The sequence below is a fragment of the Schistocerca cancellata genome, chromosome 3 (assembly GCF_023864275.1).
Source record: "Schistocerca cancellata isolate TAMUIC-IGC-003103 chromosome 3, iqSchCanc2.1, whole genome shotgun sequence".
Classification (NCBI taxonomy): domain Eukaryota; kingdom Metazoa; phylum Arthropoda; class Insecta; order Orthoptera; family Acrididae; genus Schistocerca; species Schistocerca cancellata.
In genome coordinates, this window is record NC_064628.1 from 914,735,323 (window position 1) to 914,756,163 (window position 20,841).

General features: G+C 44.2%; 1 protein-coding gene across 2 annotated transcripts in view; it reads right to left on the reverse strand.

Moving 5' to 3' along the window:
* The window catches only part of LOC126175992 (arylsulfatase B-like), a 295,042-nt gene that overhangs the window by 10,466 nt on the left and 263,735 nt on the right, over window positions 1-20,841 (reverse strand). Inside the window, exons 1-7 of one of the 2 annotated variants that reach the window (XM_049923103.1) lie at window positions 19,372-19,508; window positions 10,038-10,162; window positions 6,742-6,901; window positions 5,193-5,419; window positions 3,257-3,515; window positions 3,008-3,165; window positions 2,622-2,757 (exon numbers count right to left, since the gene is read on the reverse strand). In XM_049923103.1, coding sequence (XP_049779060.1) covers window positions 2,622-2,757; window positions 3,008-3,165; window positions 3,257-3,515; window positions 5,193-5,419; window positions 6,742-6,901; window positions 10,038-10,154 — 1,057 coding nt within the window. In that variant the 5' untranslated portion in view covers window positions 10,155-10,162; window positions 19,372-19,508. Of the gene's footprint in view, window positions 1-2,621; window positions 2,758-3,007; window positions 3,166-3,256; window positions 3,516-5,192; window positions 5,420-6,741; window positions 6,902-10,037; window positions 10,163-19,371; window positions 19,509-20,841 lie in introns of those variants that run through there. The other variant, XM_049923102.1, reaches the window with a different exon arrangement.

The following is a 20,841-nucleotide window of genomic DNA, read 5'->3' on the forward strand; positions in this document are numbered from 1 at the left end:
GTTCAGAGGTGTGCTGTTAGGTTCGACCAAGACTCTATATTACGGAAATTGCCACTGAACTCACATGAAAATCCATTGAGGGAGAAGTTATTTTTATGAAATACTATTAATATTGTCGGCAATTGCGACAGAAAACAGAATCACTCTGCTGCCATCAGTATCACGTAACGACCACGAAAACAAGATAAGAGAAATCATGGCTCATACAGAATAGACAGACATTTTTCCTCGCTCCGTTTGCGAGTGGAACAGAAAAGTGTATGACAAGCAGCTGTACAGAGTTCCCTCCGCCACGCACCGTTTGGTTGGTTGTGGAGTATGTGCAGGATGCACAAAATAAAATCAGCCCAGAAAATATTTCGTGCACCTTAAAATAGGCTACCCAGCTTACATCATCTTCACCCAGATGCAGAAGGTGTAAGTTACCTTGCCTATTTTAAGGTGTACGAAATATTTTCTACACTCGTTTCATTTTGCCTATCCTGTATACAGATGTAGATGTAGATACTACGATTTATTGCATGAAGGGCAGAAAAAATCACGGCTTAAAAGTCTCTATGCTCACTATCATCAATTATGTCTTCCTGGTCACTACGGAAGCTGTAGTATATTGCTAGGTTCCTTAAGCTGTACTGGGTCTCAGAATTCTTAAGCGAGCTCAGACTTACGCAGACTAGCCCTATTGCCTTAGGTGACAACACTGTTTTAATTTTGTTTACTATATATTTCTGCATCAGCTCACAATTAGTTCTGAAATAGTATTAAAAAAATTGTTGGTTTTCCAGGGATAGCTGAAGTCTGTGTTCAAGCATATGATAGTCCAAGCTTTTCAACACTTCTGTGACGCTCTTTAGTGAGTCAGACATATCTTTGACCACTCGTGCTTATCTTCTTTGGATATGATCAACATTTCCTTTTAGCCCTAATCGAGCAGTATTCTAGGAGGGGTCACATGAGCGTTTTGTGAGCAATTTCATAGAAAGAAGAGTGGCGTGAATGGTCACAGGCTTCTTCAACTGGCGGTAGAATGTAACAGAAAAACTTCCAGATACGCAATCTTGTGAGAAACTGCTTAGAAAACACCAAGAACCGTCTTTCAGGTCTAAGTACGAGTGTCCTGCAGCTTCCTACACAGCCATTCTGTCAAAATTTTGTAGGTAAATGTAAGCAGACAGAATGTCCAGAATGAATTTTCACTCTGCAATGTAATGTACGCTGTTTTGAAACTTGCTGGCTGTTAAAAACTTTGTGCCAGCCGGGGCTCGAAACAGGGATATTTTGACTCTCGCGGGCAAATGCGCTACCGAATGAGTTTAGTTGGCTGAACACTTGCTCGTGGAAGACACGTATCCTGTTCGACACGGTTTTAATCTACCAGCGAGTTCAAGGTAGCATGTCGCTCACAGGTGTACAACCGTCCAACCATTCTCCCCATCGTCCTTCCGTGACTGGAAAGATTATACTGTGCACGGAAAGTATCCTCTGTCACACATTTCAGAGCGATTCGAAGGGTATAGATGCAGGACTGGAAACTGTATTGCCTGTAGGCACCGTCCTGTTGGAAATGGTACATCTTCCGTCCTCTAACTTTGCATTAACTGGTCCAGCCAGTTATACTGGAAAGCTACAGTTTAATATGGGCTCCGAACCACAGTGTAGCTTCGCTGTTTCCACACATCAGAGTCATTTCCAGGAGTGGAAAAAAGCGATAAATGGCAGAAATCCTAGTACTGACTGAAGATTGAATCTCGAAAACTTTGATTTTGCTGTCAGACGCCGAGCCATAGTGAATACATAAGGGCTCACTGAAAAAATGGAAGATTTACGTTTAACGTCCCGTCGACACCGAGGTCATTAGAACACTGAAGAAGAGCCCTGCCGAAGTAACAAAGAAATGTTGTTAAGCTTTCCTTTCCGGAATTATTTATATACGTCTTTGTATTCTAGATCGCTAATGTACGGCGGTATGATAATGTTCAGCATGGATAAAAGATTAAAATAATCACACATCAGTGAAAGATAGGCAAAGTCTTAAAGGTAATATGCCGACCCATGGGAAGGTAATGTGAACTCAGTTCTTTGTGACGAAATATGCTTCTTTTTGGGGAGTCGCCCCATATCCACCTTTCACCACAGACTGCATTACGAAATGACATGATTCACAGAGTGAGGTGCCAGAGGGGTTAAGGCGCCGACTCGCATTGAGGAGGTTTGGTCTTTAATTACTCGTCTGGCCATACAGATGTAGGTTTTCTGTGATTTCCCAAAGTTGCTTGAGGTAAAAGTTGTGACGGTTGCTTGTAAAAGTACACAGCCCTATTCCTTCTCCGTCCATCCTTACTTTGAGAATGCGTCTTCGCTCTTGTAAGTTCACTGGTGATAGGACACTAATTACTACTACAGCTTTAGCTGAACTGGAGAAAGATGGGGGAAGAAATCGACTCCGGGCTGTTTTAAGAAAACTACCTGGCACTCCCCTGAAGCTAGTATGGAGACTATGGAAGAGGCTGGAGGACCGATTGGCGGTACCGACTTTGTTCCTTGCGATTGCGAGTCCAGTACCTCAACTACGGCGACGTTCGGATACGTTCAGAAGTGGCAGGAAGGAGAGGAGGGCTCACCTGCTGCAGAGTAGAGCGTGGGAAGCCAGTCGGTCATGTGCATCAGCTGGTTGGACACCCTCTGGGTCCTCTTCAGCAGCGGGCTCCAGACAGCCGCGACGGCGCGCACCCCGCCTTCCCAGGGGCTGTGCTTCTGCTGCAACACGTCACAAGAGGACACCGTCAGTTTAGCCACAACTGCAGATCACCTTGCAGTGATAAACAGGAAAACCTCTAACGTAACTGTTATCTTTCGTTTGACATGAACCATTTCAACAACCATCATCTTCAGATTATGAGGTATAAACTTAGGACATGAATCAGACTTGTGTTCAACGTAAAGCGGTATCAAGCAGCAGACAAAAATGTACATTGGGGGCTGTATTAGTGAAACAGTCGGTACTCACCCCTCTGAACGGCCAGTTGGAGCCTCTGTTGGAGTGGATGCCGTGCGTGGGCGCCCCGTGGTCCGACATGAAGACGATTATCGAGTTGTCCAGCATGTTGCTCTCTCGCAGGGCAGCCATCACATCACCCACCGACTTGTCCATGCGTGACACCATAGCTGTAAACAGGAAAGAAGCACAGGGCTGTCAGACACGCGAGGGCGTTGCGGGTGATGCAGAGAACGCTTCAGCAAGTGGGGGGTAGCTCACCGGCGTAGACGCGCCGCTCCGGGTCCTCGATGTGGCGGAACTTGGCGATCTCCTCGTCGGGCGCCTGGAAGGGGTTGTCCTGGTTGCCGGTGTGCGGCGCCAGGTGCGCTAGGTAGAGGAAGAGCGGGCCGCGCGACTGGTCGTGGCGCCGGATGATGGACACCGCCTCGTCCGTGTACAGGTCCGTGGAGTACTTGCCCGCCGCACTGTAGTCGACGCTCATGTTGCGCCGCATGTCGTAGCCCGCGAACGGCGAGTTCTGCAAACGCGGAAGCTACCGTTACGCTAGTTGCGGCGCATACAGACCTAAATGACGCGTCCCTCACCCCCTCCATCAACCTATTATCTCTTTTCTTTATTCCTTTTTTTTCTCTTTTCATTTCTTTTTTTGTTTTCTCTTTTCGTTTTATTCCTTCTTTTCGTTATCTCTTCTACCCTTCTCTTTTCCTTTTCCTTTCTCTTTCCCTCTGCTTTTCTTTTGTTTTCCTCTTTAGTAGTTTCCTTCCCACCTTTTCTACTATTTTTCTTTTTGCCTTTTTTTTCTTTTCTGCCTTTATCTTTTCTCATTTTTCATTTCTTTTCCTTTTTTTCTTTTATATTTTCTTCGACTTTCCTCTTTCAACATTTTATTTTATCTTTTAGCTTTTATTTTCTTTGTTTCTCTTCTTTCTGGTTTCTGGTTCCACAGCAGTTGCAGCTGCAAGGCAGCTATCTTAAGTTCTGCCAGGAATTTTCATAATTACTCAAGTTATTACTGTATAAAGTTTTCTCGTTTGCTGAACTGGCACAACATATCATACTCTATAAAGTCTTAATTTAAATGGAAGCCTTATTGAAAGTGGATTATGATGAAGAAGAAGAGAAGCAGTTTTGGTGGGAAGTAAGATGCTTAATGCACCGCCGACAGTGTGATAATTAAGGATGAAGCACTCTTTCTCGTTTTGACTTTCCATCGTAATGGATGGTGCGAATGAATCAGTGTTATGATGGGCAAATATAAATAATCTAGAAGTTGTCACACCTTACCGGTAGTGAGATCGGCTTAAAGCTACTCATAATAACAGTTCAAATATTTCATAACCAGCTTCGATTCCATCATGATCTGCTGTGCAGATCGACTGTAGCTTTTAAAGAAGGAGACGGACACAGCAGCCAGTCGCAATCTCATTAGTTTTTATTATGCTTGCAAATCTAGATTTCGGCTATTCAGTGGATTTTCGTTACAATTCAACAGACTGACGGCAATTCATGTCACCATATGTTCTTACAGGTGCATATCCCGTACACCTGTATGTATATCTGTGTATCACACATACGTGTAAGAACATATGGTGACATGAACTGCCGCGAGTCTGTTGAATTGTAATGGAAATGCACTGAAGATGACCATTCATGCGGAAATGCAAAATAAAAACTAATGGGAATGCGACTGACTGTTGTGCTCTTCTCCTTCAATACTATCTTCTGTCTTGCGTGTGTGACAAGTCATCGTATAATGTCGGCATTTAAATTAGAATTAAGACCAATTATAATGGGACTGTGTGTATCACTCTCTACAAGCATCAACCATTTATGGCATTAAAAACAAACCTCTGTGATAAACCAGAGTGAATATTCTTCCGAAAGGACACAGAGACATAATGAAATGCTGTCCTACACCCATGAGCCACATCGTCACGGGTTAAAATTATTTATAATTGCTCTCTCAGTTGGTCAAGCTTGGGGAAGAGAATCGACAGTGTCCTATATTTAATGGAGCCCTCCGACTGTTGTTTGAAGAGGCTCGATCAAATTGTGGCAAACGTAAATGTGGCATACACAGGGAGAGATTTGAGTCTCGGTCATTGGCAGAGTAAGCGGTAGAGGCATAGCTGGATCTACGCTGAGACTGGTGGAAGGAGACTGCCAGCAAATACAGCTGAAGACTCGCGCTTACCGTGGCCTTGACGGTGTGGTCGTAGTAGTCCTGGAAGCCGTTCCAGTAGCCGAAATGCGAGTCGAAGCCGCGGTAGGTGGGCGTGTACTCCTTCTTGAAGAAGCCGAGGTGCCACTTGCCGATGGCGTGCGTGGCGTACCCGGCGCGCTTCAGGTGCTGCGGCAGGATCTTCTCGCTCAGCGGCAAGCCCCACGGCTCCGGCTCCAGAATCACCAGGTGCTGCATACCTGCCAAAGACACCACCTCAGTACCACGCCACAGCAAACAGCTACATCGTCACTTAATTTAATATATTTCCTGTCAAACATCTCGTCGTCTTCAGAGTTCGAGCCAACCTAGAGCTAGTTAAGCGTGAAAAATTCTGTGTTAATTTAATGGTATCCTCTATGAATGGAGTAATGATCGAGGAAAGTCATCTGCGGGTGACTTTGATGTCTGATGTAGGTTTTTCTTTCATCTACATTTACATATATATCTTCATTTATGTCTTCGGCGCTGGCTGTTGTGGCCGAACGGTTCTCGGCGCTTCAGTCTGGAACCGCACTGCTGCTACGGTCGCAGGTTCGAATCCTGCCTCGGGCATGGATGTGTGTGATGTCCTTAGGTTAGTTAGGTTTAAGTAGTTCTAAGTCTAGGGGACTGATGACCTCCGATGTTAAGTCCCATAGACTTGCTCAGAGCCATTTATGTCTTCGGCTGCGTTTACATCTATGGTCCACAATACACCTTATGCTGCGTGGCGGAGGTCACTTCTCGTACCACTTCAATCCCATCCTCCCTCCCAACCCTCTCGCCCCGCCCCAGTCTCCTCTTGCATACTTGGGAAAACGGCTGTCTGTAAACACCCGTATGAACTATAATTTCTCTTACTCTCTCATCGTGGTCATTTCGCTAAATTTAGGCACGAGGAAGTAAAATCTTGTCTGACTCTTCTTGGACCGTAGTTTCTCAGAACTACAAGCCTCTCCGCGATACGCAGCTTCATGTTGATGCATTACTCTGTACTTAATCTGCAAAGATCTGAAGATGGCATATAACGGCCGAAACCGGTAATCACCTGTATGAAGTAGCAACTGTGAGTAAACTAAATTATCAGCTATAGCTAGTCAATAGTCGCTTCATCTCTCCATAGACAATATTCTGCCATTATATAGATAATTCAAGCTCAAAAACCGTTTACTGATTGCTGTCCTTTCGAGAGAAACTAGTTTTACACTGGCATTCGCTTTCACTTTTCTCTTCAACAAATCGTCCAATTTTTCTGAAAATTGTAACCATTTGTTTGTCTATACAATTACTTCACACGTACCGATTTCCATTCCATTCGGATAATTCCTTTTTCTTTGTCTTACAGTATACATTTACATTTAGCATTAATGACTGGCTATTTTTTGGTCCTAGAACGTGTACATACATTTGGCATTAATGGGCTGTTAAATTTGCGTTTCACACACACACACACACACACACACACAACACACACACACACACACACACACACACTCACACACACGAGCGCGCGCGCAGACGGACGGCATAGTAAACTTACCGGTATGTGTGGGGTATTTTCCAGTCATCAACGCTGCTCGGGATGGCGTGCAAAGTGCGGGCGCGTAGTGGTTGTTGAGGATCACCCCGTGGTAGGCCAGCGCGTCGATGTTGGGCGTCGGGATCTGATCGGACCCGTGGAAGCTCACGTCGTTCCAACCCTGCACGTGCGACGAGACGGTGAAGTCAGGTGCAAACAACCAGTGCCATTAGGAACTATACAAGGAGGTTATCTTACCCTGAGTGCTTATAGAAACTACCAGGATTGTCGGAAGATCAAGCAAGATATATTACAATACTGTGTATGAATACGGACAAATAGTATTAAATTGATGATTGATTTCACTATCGTGTAACGTTTGCTCTCTCTAATCTCCATGTCAGTCCCTCTCAAAAATTCGTTTGTTGCTTTTACCGATCATATGCTTCACTTTTCACCGCGAACATTCTTTCATCGTATCTACTGGCGAACCGCCGAGTCATTCATTAATTTGTTTCCACAAATCTTGCAGTTAATCAGTCAGCTGATCATAATTTCAGGATGGGCTCTTGTGTTTGGATTACGTTAAGTAGAAGTTTACAGTATCGTCATCGATCTTTCAGCTAATTGTGTTCGAAATAAATGTTTCACCGTGTGCCGAGATACTACGCTGTAATGAACCTGATTAAAGGTGTGGGTCGTTACAAGTCTCGAAACACAAACTTTTCCTTTCGCAGTAAATGCTCTTAGGAACTCTGTTAGTTTCCGATTATTAACTACAGCCTTGTGTGTACCACGTTTGCCACTTTTCGGAGTCTAGTACATGTGAAGACCTATACTTTAAATTGACCTGTATCTCCACTTAGCAGAAAGATGTTAAATCACACTGGAGATAAAACGATTTACATTGCCAGTTTTTGGACTAAGATTTACTTGCTTAATTCCGTTATTACATTCAGTTATGTGCGTAAGCTGTATAGCAGCTACAAGTGCATTCTTACACTTGTAAAACTTTTTAATGCCACTCGCGGTTATCTATAAGGCGTGGCTTGTTAACGAATGATTCACTCCTGTTTCATTCGGAATAGTACGTTGCACCCTGCCTTTTCCGAATCTTGAGTCACGACGCCTGTTAAACTGCCTCCGTTAACGGACCGTAAATCCAAGGATAGACGTTTTCTCAATAATCCCAAGGCCAACGGTGCAGAACGGCACCGTGGTTTTATAGTGCTCCATCGTAAAAGTGCAAAGTGTGCCATAAAATGGACACTGCGAGCTTTTACTCTCAATTTTGTTACTCTACATTTTTTTATACTGTTTCGTGCCGCTTGTTCTGTCACTGTCAAAAAATGTAACGGGGACAAGGGCGTCTCGCAGGCCCGTATGTGGTCCCTTCTCAGGAGAGAGAAATCTGGTGCAGAGGCGCATGCTTCTCAGCAACCAGGGAGCCGCTTGTGCTGGTCGAGCGCGAGGAAGAATATCGCGTTAAATATGCCGGGTTAGTACTAGATAATTTCTAGTACATAATGACCCTTCGTGTGCACGCCAACATCGGCCTTATCGAAACAGGAATATACTATTCGTGAGGAAGGCCAAATTTTGTTACAATTTTAAATATAAGACGTATATTCACGAAAGCGTAAATCTATACCGTGTTGTCACAGTATGAGAAACAAGCAGACAAAAGGAGTGATGGAGGGAGAGAGGGAAAGAGAGAAAGAGACAGACTGACAGACAGAAATAGAGAGAAAGAGAGAGATATAGAGAGGGAGAGAGAGCGAGAGCGAGAGAGAGAGAGAGAGAGAGAGAGAGAGAGATTGTAAACAAAGCTTACACATGTAAAAATTAGCTTACAAATACTCGAATGTTCTTAATTAGTCCGAAGACAAATGCGACTATAAAAGGGAAGATATACAACTATTTTGTCGGGTGTTCATATTGGAAACTGGAAAGAAGATAGTACTTGAGCATCCTAATGAATATCGAGAGAAGGAAGGCTTTTGCCGAAGCATTTGAACAGCTAGTGAGATTATATGGAGAAAAGCTGAATAGTGGGGAGGTTAAAGAGGGTATAGTTACACTTAAAGGTATCTGAGTAAAGATAACTTTTCACTGAAAAGAAGAAAGATAAAGAAAACTGTCTGGAAATATCCCCAGCTACTAGTAGTTTACGATATAATTTTTTGTTAAATAGAAAATAACCATGAACGACGAGCTGAGGTTGCCCAAGAGTCATTCCTCGAAGAGTACTGTAGAGAGGGACGGTTAAGAGCTGTAAAGTAAAAGGAAGTACGAAATAAAGAGATGCTGAGGAAAACCTTAATTCATGCAGCGTCATGATGAATCGTTACTTGTGTTCGATGATGTCTTCAACCACGATGTTTATTGCTAAGAAATGTTCTATATTGCTTGCAGTGGAGATGGCGTGTGGTCTGCCGTTGTATCCGCAAATACATGCGTGATAGTATCGAGCTGTAAAGTTCGCTGCGAGGTAGAGCCTGGCGGGTGTGGCAAAGCGGTCAGTCCTCAACAAAAGAGAACAGAGCTTACTGAAAAATGTTTGGAAGAGTCTAGTATACTTGTTTTACCTCTTGTGAAAATGCATCGCGTAGCGTGTCAGCTTAGTAACTCGTCATTCAGCCTTAATAAAAAGTGCTCAAGTTTGATTAAGTACAGACTGCGTGTCGAGGACATGAGGAGTTCTAATCACAGTACCAGTGAAATAACCTGGACCATTTCCTGTTGCTGTAGAGGATATGACACGCTGTTCGGATTTTCTGGCCAGAGACAATGTATGAATAAGCCCCTTATCCTTACTGTCCTTTACAGAAAATCAGCACACTCAGCAGTGGACTCTGACTGTTGTGATATATTCCGTGCTGCAAAGACCAACAAAAGGACTATTCGTTTTCGGTTCAGCAAAATTAGACAACTGTAAATGTGCTTGTCTCAAAAAAATCCGGTGCCATGTCATTACCACAGTATTGTCCGTAAACCTAACAATAATTATGAAGTTCGTGCTTCAATCAGCGGAATTGTGGAAACATGACATATCTCCTTTCATCGAGACATGTTTCATGCTGTGTGACTTAAAAGTATCGAAAAAAGTTTAATGCAATGTACTACATAGATAGAAGCACAATTCATTCCAGCGAATGTACTCTATGTCGTGAACATCATTACAAAACCCAGATGTAAAAGTACCTACAGATTGTGGACCTGCTGCTAACATTTTGAGGAATTTTTACCTGGGTGCTGTGAGGCAATTTCTGGTCTGCAGCGGACCATGAAAAAACAGTCGTGGAGCAAGTACTTACCAGATCATCGGCCAGCATGATGATGATGTTGGGCCGCTGCTTCGTGGGCGTGGAAGACGTGGTCGCGAAGAGCGCCAGCAGCACCACGGCTGCGACCGACAAACACGTTCTGGCCATGGCTGCACCTGCAACGCGCCAACACCAAATGCTATAGACTGTTTGTTCCTCACTAACCTCCACTAAAACTCTCAGAAGCTTTCAGTAACATAACTATATTATTCCTTGCGAATTAAGACGCGCCCATATCGGCTGAAAACCTAAACGGTCGAGATGTTCTAAATGTATCAGAAGTTCGTGCTCTACTCGCTCATCGAAGTCACTGAAGTTAATGAACCCGCGTTCAATACGTGTGAATAAACTTCTTTTATTGTGTTCTGGCTTCAGCACTAGCATTTTATTATGAATTATAGAATATCGGTACCATAATCTACCTCCGACGCATGTTAAAAACAATGATTCTTCTTTGGCCGATTTCGTTAAAGCACTATACACAAGATTTCTAGGGGGGACAAGTTCAACAAGTTCAGTTTATTAGTGCAGTTAAAAAAGCATTATATTGCAGGTACTTCTATGAAACCCGGTTTGTATAACGCACGTTAATTTCAGACCTCACAGCAGAGAAATACAACGGAGGACAGTGTCGACTGAATATCAGCTGAAAATTGCTTTACTAAAAAAAGCCTCTGCCATGCTTTTTCCTCTATGTTCCTCAGTGACGTCCACTAAAAATCTCGCATGTGTTGAGTAACATAGTTGCTTTCTTTGTGAATCAAGACGCGCCTTTATCCGCCGAAACCGTAAACAATCGAGATGATCTAAATTTACTAAAAGTTCGTGTTCTATTCACTCATCGAAGTCACCAATGTTAATGAAAAGGGACCAGCGTTCAGTACAGGCGAAGTAATTTCTTTCACTGTATTGTGGCTTCAGCACTAACATTTTATGACAAACTATGGAGAACACTACCCAAACCTATTTCTGACGCATGTTCTGTGGTAGATTTCGTTGTAATATCATACACAACATTTCTATGGAAAACAAGTTCCATTCACTAATGATAATAAAAAAAGCATTTTTTTAGTCCGATGATACTTCACATTATTTGATATCAGTCTCATGTAAAGACGAGGCAACGAAAGAAACATCCCTGGCTCACTGCAAACGCGTATGGCGCCACTCTTGTCAGAACATGGAAGAAAAATACGATTAGGTTATTCAACAAGTTTTAGTTGCATGTTTCAATCCTGAATTTGTGATAGAGACAGCGACGTGTTTGTTATCTACCCAAGGAAGCGTGGTCGGAACTCCACAGATTGTATCTCTGGTTACAGCTGTTAAGTTTCTGCCTGCGGCCTTGACCCGTACAAGCTGTCCTGCGTTTCTTGGAACATAGTAGATATGTAGGACACACCGCCACTCCTGTAATATTCCGCCGCTCCGACTGTTTTGGTTGTATTTCATATATTTATTTTTCGGCTCTGCCGCGTCCAAAATCATAATCTGGCACGCAGACCACTAAGGACGTAACTGAAGCACAGGAGCAGGTCCTTGGAGGCGGCGGTCAGAAGGCGCAACAGGCCGCGTGTTATGATGTAACCGGATTGGGCCACGGCTTCCTTGGCGATGCACGACCTCGACACGGAACACCGTGCCAGCGGAGAAGACAGCGTTTACCCACTCAGAGGTAGTCAGGTCATTACAGTGTTACCGAGATGCCTACAAAATGATCGCTCTCTTTGAACCGGAGCTATGCTACCACTGAACTTTTCTTTTATGCGGCTGTGAAGCTTCAAGGTAAAGTACAATGTCGAGTGAAAATGTGCGGCAAATTGCAAGTGCAGAGTATATTTTGCGGGAATCGACGATTTGTTCATTGAAGAATATTTTCTTGCAAAATGAGCAGAACACTTCCACCAGAAATGGAGAACTTCATGGAAAGAAGCCTTCTTCTGAACTAAATGACGGACGGCATGTTACATGGATTTGACCCATTCACGAATTTGGTTATTGAGGAGACTATTTAAGACTGTGAGGAAGGAACGAAGAATGACATTGGCAGAATACTCGAGGTAACACTATTGTGATGTTTGTGTTAATGGATTTATATATGTAGACGTGTCTTTGGATTTTGGGTCAGGGTAATTGCGTTCAAGTGTCGTGCTGAAAAAAAAAGGGGGGGGGGCGATGTCCTTCCAATGACAAAAATTGACATTACTAGATGTCTTATTTCCTACGATATTCATTTTGGAGATATGTCATTATGCAAGAAGTGTCTGGAGACTGTCATTAATTGCAATGTTTAAATACGAGGGGTATTCAGAAAGTAGGATCCGATCGGTCGCGAAATGGAAACAATATTGAAAATTAGATGAAGCTTTGCACAGGCGTGTTGGGTAGTGTCTCTAGCAGGCCTGTCGATCGCGGCCGTCGCTCCTTTCAGTCCTGAGCTAACAGTGAGAACGTAAAGATGGCCAGAAAGTAGTGTCTGCTGCCAAGTAGGAGGCCCTGGTGAAAGATTTTGCCTGAAGCTATTCAATCCTTGTAACACAACTTTTCCTGCTAAACTACAATTCTCAGCCGCACTCTGCAGGGACAATGAAGATGCTCCTACAGCGTTTCCTATGCGAAATGTTTGATAACGCACAATAAAGCCCATAATCGGCTCCACGTGAGGTTCATCTCTGCTCACATGAAACGCTGTCTGTGGAGACAACGAGCTATCGACCAGCGTAGGGAATTGGCGGAAAGCACAGGCGGCGGCCTTCCAATGACGATGGTCTTGAAAAGTTGGTATAACGCTGCGAGAGGTGTCTAATCGGAACGACGACTACGTAGATAAGTGGCTGGAAGTTGTAGCAAACTGTTGCAAATAAAACGTTTTTGATTTTTTACAGTGGTTTCCATTTCACGACCCATTGGACCTTACTGTCCGAATAGCCCTCGTACTATGTGTCAAATACATTCTTTTTTGTGTCTGCAAAACACCTGACTGAATTGTTAACTTACGTTAAATGGAAAGGAAAAATAGCGAGATACAAAAGTACCTGCTCTAAAGTGTTGAAAATCTTTATGAGTTCAGTTTACTGAGTAGTGTTCTTACAGAACATATGAGAGTTGATCCCGTGGAGTTATTAAGACAGATGCGCATTCGACAGTAACTGGGCTCAAATCATGCTGCTGTGACACTGATACGTATTTCCACGTCCTTTATTTCACCATTACAAGCTAACCAGTGTTCTACAAGAACGAAGTGGTAGCTATTTATCTGTCGATAGCGGCATCCATCATACGTTTTCGCATTGTCGAGCCTGGGTATCAAGACCACTGTAATTTTTGGACTTGGACATTTTACAGAGGAAGACTACGGGCTTTATTTTCTATAAGTAATTCGAAGCCCTCTATACGTCTGCGTCGTTGCTAAAGAGTTTGAACAGTTATACGTATTTGTGAACTAAAGCCCAGGAGAATCACCGACTACAAAAAGCACAGCGATTGGCTGAAACGTCGTGTATATACGACAGAGATTTACGACCGTAATAATGATAATATTTATCATTATTATGGTCCAATGGTGTTATACCTTAGCCTGTAACTGAGCGTTGTGTAACGTAGTAGTGGCACGTCCGCAGTAATGTGCCAGTTTCATTAGCATTTATTGTACCTTCCATGATCCAGTTCACTACTACTTAACAAAACAAAGTCATCACAGCAGAGGTGTGTGCTGTGCCAAAGAAAGATGCACTCACTGAGCTGTTTAATGCTGATTAAAAGAAAACATACATTTGTGTCACAGCAATCATTTTTTGTCCCAATAATTCATCGTTAACTCCGTGAGCCATTATTAAATTATGATAATGGTCAATGATAAGTGAATATATAGAACTTTAATTTTCGGAAGGGCAAACTATCTTCACGCAGACTGTTAGGTGGTGATCTGTGAAGAACTGAAGTATTGGAGTACTTCCTCTCTAGGTTCTCGTGCGGACGTCTCCGTTGTGTACTAAACAGGCTAGCTATTCAGATATATTGCTGCTCTCTTCTCCAATAGATGATAGCTCCGTAGAAAGAGTTGTACAGGATTTTGAAACGCTTTGACGAGTTAGTAAACTTAAACACCCAATGGAATGCAGGTCACTCATTGATGCAGTTTTTATTATTAACTTGACTAGTGCCCCGATTTATTTATTTTAGTTTTTTTTTAAAGACGTCGTACGAAGACTCTAAACTCAATAGCAGAAAGTAATTTTTCTGACCCACGATTCGACTGTAGAAATACTAAGTTCATGTCTTGCAAGCCAACTGCTTATTAGAAGAGGTCGTCAGCCGAAATTCAGCACACGGAAATAATTGTTACGTCACGATGTGCTCTCGTGTTTTTTCATGGACAGATGAAGGCGGCGTTACGAAAGCAGAAGGGGTATACGTGGGTTCTGTAACGCTGCAGTGTCGGAAAAAGGAGACGCACGCGGCTGGGCGAGTAGCTACTGGATGTTCTGAAACTGGTGCTTTACGAAACACGTGGCAAGCAGAAATATCTGGCTGAGGTGGCTGTGAGACAAATGCAAACCAAATAAAGCAGCGATTATAAGGCGAAGGACGACCGGAGAAACGGCAGCTATGCACACTGCCGCATAGCAGGAGGCCACATGGAAAGTTGTAGAGATTGTGGCAGGCCTGTCAAAACAAGCAAAGGGAAACTTACGGAGCGATGCAGTAAAACAGATACACAACGGCAGTGTGGATACTTAGAGGAGCGGGGGTATAATGGAGCGAACGTTATGAATGATTTTACAGGCTATTGCTGGTACGCTAGGAGAAAAACTTTCCGCATGGAAAATGAATTACTTTGCGAGTTAAAGAACGAAGCAGCAGAGATAATGTCGTAACTGATCGAAGGGTAATAACTGGTGGAGAGAATAGAAGCTATATCCAGATCGCAGCAAGTTCAATTAGAAATGCGGCTGGTCTATGAAAGATGGAAGAGATAAAATAACTTTCAGAAATGGGGATGTTTTAAAACTGGGGACTTAGTCTCGCGACGACATTCTTGGATTATTTTATCAGTTTTCCAATCGCGTTTGGTCGAAAGCTGTCAGCTATATCCTACGTCCTCATAGTTAGGGGCCAAGTATGGTAACTGACGGGGCGATGTTATTTTAGGTGTGATAGATAGTCGAAATATGTCGCCATGACGTCATGAAAACCCAAAGACTTTAAATATGTTACCAGGAATTATGTCGGTGTCTGAAATGGGGAGATGCTAGCAGGGCCACTGACCTCGACGGAAAGCAAACAGTTCGTCCTGTTCCTCTGCAGCCTCTACACCGAATAGTTTGATCTCCACAATTTAAGATGCATTTAAGCAGCAGAAGAAAGCAAAGGGGTGAATTTCTTGCATCTCCGTCGATTTCGAAGAAGTTCATGACTTTTTCTGCGAAAGCTATAAGGTGACCGTTGCTACATCTCAATCGATACGAGAGCAGATACAACTTCCGTGAGGTGCTACAACGCGTGGTTAGGTATTTCTGGGCTCAACAATGCATTTTGTGGAAGATTGAAGCATCACGAAAGTTCGATTCGAACCTCGTAGCATGATTTTGTTACTTTAGTTCAACGTTTCCAGCAAAGGATATAACTGATAGAGGTATTCCAGACAGTCGTGGTTAGTGAGCTCCACCCACACAATTATCACAGATTGGTAACTAAGAAACAATCAGTAGTCGACAAAGAGAGGTGTAATTATAAAGGAAATGAGGAAATGGAGAGATCACAACTTCGTAATTACTCCTCTCTTTGCCGAGATGCAGCAGCGGTGATCTCACATTGTCTCCCGAGTGTGCGAGAATGCTTCAGTCTTCGACTGACTTTCCTCGTTTTGGTGACGGCGTGTACATACGCAGTATTGCCGAAACGCTGAGACAGTTACCATCATGACACTGTTACACACTCACAGAATATTTGTCTTAAACTGATATTAACGTCAGAAACCTATGCTCATACATAAAAAGCGAATAATTTGCAGTGTGTTCAAGGCAGAACAAAATAGCCAATAATACTTGTATAATAGAAATTGTGAAAGGCGTAGAGGAACTAGGCCTAACTACAGAAAATATAACGGACAGGGACATGTGCAGAAGAGTAATAGACAAACACAAAGAGATCAGAAAACCCGAGAAGCAGCAAAGGACCCTAACTGGATGCTAGAGGCAGACTAAGAGTTAAAACATGAAGAGGTCTTGCTAGGAGAAAAGGTAGTAAACTGAAAAGTATAAGCTAAACGTTCTCCGAAGAAGGCCCAAGCGGTAATAAAGAAAAGCCACTGCTGTGGAAGAAACATATTTAGCTTTGTGTTACTGCGTATTTGGTGACTACCACTGTGTTATGGCCCACATGAAACTAACACAAAAAATATTACGTTAATGAGTGATAAGATTGTATTTACAATTATTTTATGCCCTCTGGAGTGAAAACGCAAACATTGCCAGTTCTCAGGGTGGAGAACAGCTGGAGAGTGTGATGTTGAATGGAGACAGAGAGCACATTGACGAAACCACAAACTATCTGTCTCTGCTCAGAACGTATTACGCAGCTGCCTACACCGGTGCACACCACTCTGCTATCAGGGATAGCACAAGAGTTACTGCATTGACCTGTCAGACGCCGCTTAATTCCAGGGCCCGCTACGCACAGCTGACAGATGGGTTGCCTACGCTGTGGCGCTGGGCCCGACGTAAGAATTAAGGTCGGTTGGTGAGGCGCACGCCACATCAATGGCATGGGTTAGCGACCTCGGCTACTGGTTGTTCAGATACTGTTGAGCTATTGGCAGCAAATGTCGCAGCAAAAAGTCTTTTGGTGAATGACAGGGCAATAACTTTGCAAGGAGAATCATAGTAGGTACAAGCGAAAACGGGAAACTTAGCCAGGATGATAAATTTATCTTTGTGTGATTTTAGCTCTCAGTTTTCTGTTACGATACGTGAAGGATCCTGAGGAAATATAGTAAATTAAGAAAAATCAAAGCTTGCTATAATGACTTGAGTTCCGCCCCCCCCACCCCACGCCTCCTTCCCCCATCTGTAAAGAATCACAAGGTGACGTTCATTGGAAGAGGAACATTCCGACTGCCTTTTAATTAGTTTTACTCATTTCCTTCGCTCAGACAGCTGGTGAGAGATGTAAAATAAATCGCCGATGACACTTTCGCCCCTCAATATGATACACCTGCTTGAGAGGTCAGGTCAAGAAACTATAAGATCGGTGCCGGTTTGCTTTTCACTGTGATAGTATTGCAGAATTCAAATTCTATGAAGGGCGTTGCGCATCACATGAACAACTATTCTTACCAATCTCCCGATGGTAGAGATCCAGTACTGGGTCTTGTATTCTGGAGATAGTGGGTTCCAGTCCAGTCATTCTATTGTAACTCTGAACCACATCTTTAATAACACTGACGTCGACATTAAAGTATTTTTTATCTGTCCAAGACTGTCTTGAGAGCTAAGTCACAGTCTAGATGTACGGCGCTGTCAGTCAGAGCTCTTAAAAGCAGAGAAATTATAACAGGAATCGATTAGTGAAAGGACGAATGAAATTAGTTCGAGGTATCATGATATCTGCAAGCGAAGCAATTTACTCATAAAGTGTGTGAAGCATAACAGACGCTACAAGAGAATTACTATTCAGGTGAAAGCATCATAGCCTTCGACATTCTCCACAAGAGTCGTTACGTTAAAGCTTTATCGTCATCGCTGGGTTTAACCGGAACAAATGTTGGCAGTTTATTTCACAAGCTTGCCAACGAGAGGTGTTTATCATTTAGAATCTCGCTACTTCTATCTGTCGCGGTACTTCGGCGATGACTGCATTTCACGTGTCTAAGATGTCGCGCTAGTTTCGAAGACTGTGCAGCTTCATTCACTGATGTCAGGTGGGACAGTGTTTCGGCGTCAGATCGAGACACCATCGTCAGACCACCTAATCGCACCAGTTTGACACTCAAATTCGGCATGGTTCTAGAAAATTTTCCTTCGAGACGTCTGCTGAAGGACTTTGGTTCATTAGGAATACAACTACCGAATTGTTAATGTAGTTAGCAGCGAAAGGTTATGAGGTACTACAGACAGTTTGGACTGCAGTATGTTTGCTAGATGTTACTAGTTTTCAACCGCACAATATTATAATAACTTTTCAAATTTTTTTTACACAAAAGCGTTTACACACACACACACACACACACACACACACACACACACGCGCGGGGTAATATCATGTCTGTCAGTGAATGAACATCAGCAAAAATAGAAAAGGGTAATTGAATGTAGTCGAATTAAATTAGGCTAAGCTGAGGTAGTTAGACGAGAAAATAATACACTAAAAGTAGTAGTTGAATGTTGCTATTTGGGTAGCAATATAAGCGATGATTAACGAAGTAGAGAGGGAAATATCAAGAAAAGTGTTTCTGATGAAGAGAAATGTGTTAACGTAGAGTGTTATGAAGTCTTTTCTGAAGGTTTCACTTGTACGGAAGTGAAACGTGGACGACTAGCGATTCAGACAAAAAGGAAGGAGAAGCTTTTGCAATGTGATGCCAGAGAAGAATGCTGAAGATTAGGTGGTTACTCGCGAAAACTGTGACGATATGCTGAGTCTGATGGAGGGGAAAATAAATTTATGGTACAACTTGACTAAAACCAGAGATGGATTTATAAGACATATCCTGTGGCATCAAATAATTGTAATTTGGTATTAGAGAGAAGTGTAGGGGTAAAAATAGTAGGAGACCAATGGATGAAAGCAGTAAACAGGTTGAAATGGATGTAGGTGTCGGGTAGTTATTCGGAGATGAAGAGACTTGCACAGTATAGAGTAGAATGGAGAGCTGTACCAAATCAGTCATACAACTGAAGACCACAACAGCAGTGTCGCAATGAATTTACGTTGTCCAGTCACAAATGTTTACCGCAGTGATGTAGGTCTGTCGTGATGACAGCATGGACAATGCCGGCGATCTCTGTATTTGAGCTTGTACCAGAAAAGTGCCACACTAGGTATCGACGTAGAGGATACGATCTGTTTCACTAGCACTCCGAGAACCACTGTACCTGAATTTCTCACGGAGCTGCAGGTGTTACTGCAGTCAAGATGGGCAAACATTGTAAGATTTTAACAACACTGATACGACAGTTCGACGGTATAACCTGCAGAGTTCTTTTCAAAGCACCACGGGGTTGCTTGTTCGCCGGCGGATCTGACGTGGTGCTGGGCGTTTGCCGGGACACGGTGCCTACAGCTGGCACAGTCTGCTGAGCTCTTCGGTACTGGCGCTACGTACCCTGTGACACGGTGTGCTGGTCGCGGTCTCCTCGGCTGCGTGCTACGCTGTGTCCTCTGCTTCCTCGCTGCCTGCGACCAGAGAGCCCCCGACGCGACGTTCTGGCGGCGCCTCGCAGCAGACCACTGCCGCGGACCACGTGCCGGCCGCCGCTATATACGAAGTGACCGGCCGCAGCAGTGAATGCAGCAGCAGCCCGCCCCCTACCCCTACCGGCCCCCGGTGCACGCAGCCTGCCCGTTGGCCCCCTCCACTCGCGCGTCAACCAGCCCCGCGCGGGCACCGCCGGCGTCACGCCGCGTAAATCCCGCGCTGGTATTTCGTTCCCCAGTCTGGTCCGGCGGACTAGCGGTAGCCGAGCCCTGCCCGCCCTGACGCACGCCAGCTAATATTAGCCGCTCCCACCTGCCGGCTCGCGCCGCTTTCCGAGAATCAGCCAGCCACTCGCGGGATGTAGGTGACCGGCAACAGGTTGGCGCAGGGGAAGGACCTGCCGCCGTTGACGTCACGGCTGCAGCGCGGGCACGCTCTCTCATCTCTCTCTCTCTCTCTCTCTCTCTCTCTCCTCTCTCTCTCTCTGTCTCTCGCTCTCTTTTTCACCGCTTGCACGTGTGTGAATGTGGCAGCTGCCCGGGAGTCCCCGGGTCGCTTCCCACTCGTATACTCTGGGAGACGAGTCTTAGGCGTTGACGGCCCAGTAGCGGCTCTTCGTTGCCTTCTCTCTCTCTCTCTCTCTCTCTCCCTGTCTCTCGCTCTCTTTTTCACCGCTTGCACGTGTGTGAATGCGGCAGCTGCCCGGGAGTCCCCGGGTCGCTTCCCACTCGTATACTCTGGGAGACGAGTCTTAGGCGTTGACGGCCCAGTAGCGGCTCTTCGTTGCCTAGCGATCACAGGAAGCCAGCCAATGGCGGACTGAGCTCGAGCAGCTAGCATGAGCCACGTTGCCGGGTTCACACTCAGGCTGCTGATAAAATATCGATACACTGATATTTTTTCCAAAAGTAATGTCGATATACCGGGTGATCAAAAAGTCAGTATAAATTTGAAAACTTAATAAACCACGGAATAATGTAGATATAGAGGTAAAAATTGACACACATGCTTGGAATGACATGGAGTTGCCGGCCGGAGTGGCCGTGCGTTTCTAGGCGCTGCAGTCTGGAGCCGAACGACCGCTACGGTCGTAGGTTCGAATCCTGCTGGGCATGGATGTGTGTGATGTCCTTAGGTTAGTTAGGTTTAATTAGTTCTAAGTTCTAGGCGACTGATGACCTCAGAAGTTAAGTCTCATAGTGCTCAGAGCCATTTGAACCATTTGACATGGAGTTTTATTAGAACAAAAAAAAAAAAGAAAAAAACCACATAGTTCACAGCGCTGGACAGCAAAACGTCAGTGACTGCGCATGAAAATCGTGTACAAAAGGAGCTGTAATGAGAGAGGATCAGACGCGACAGCAGTCGCAGCATGTT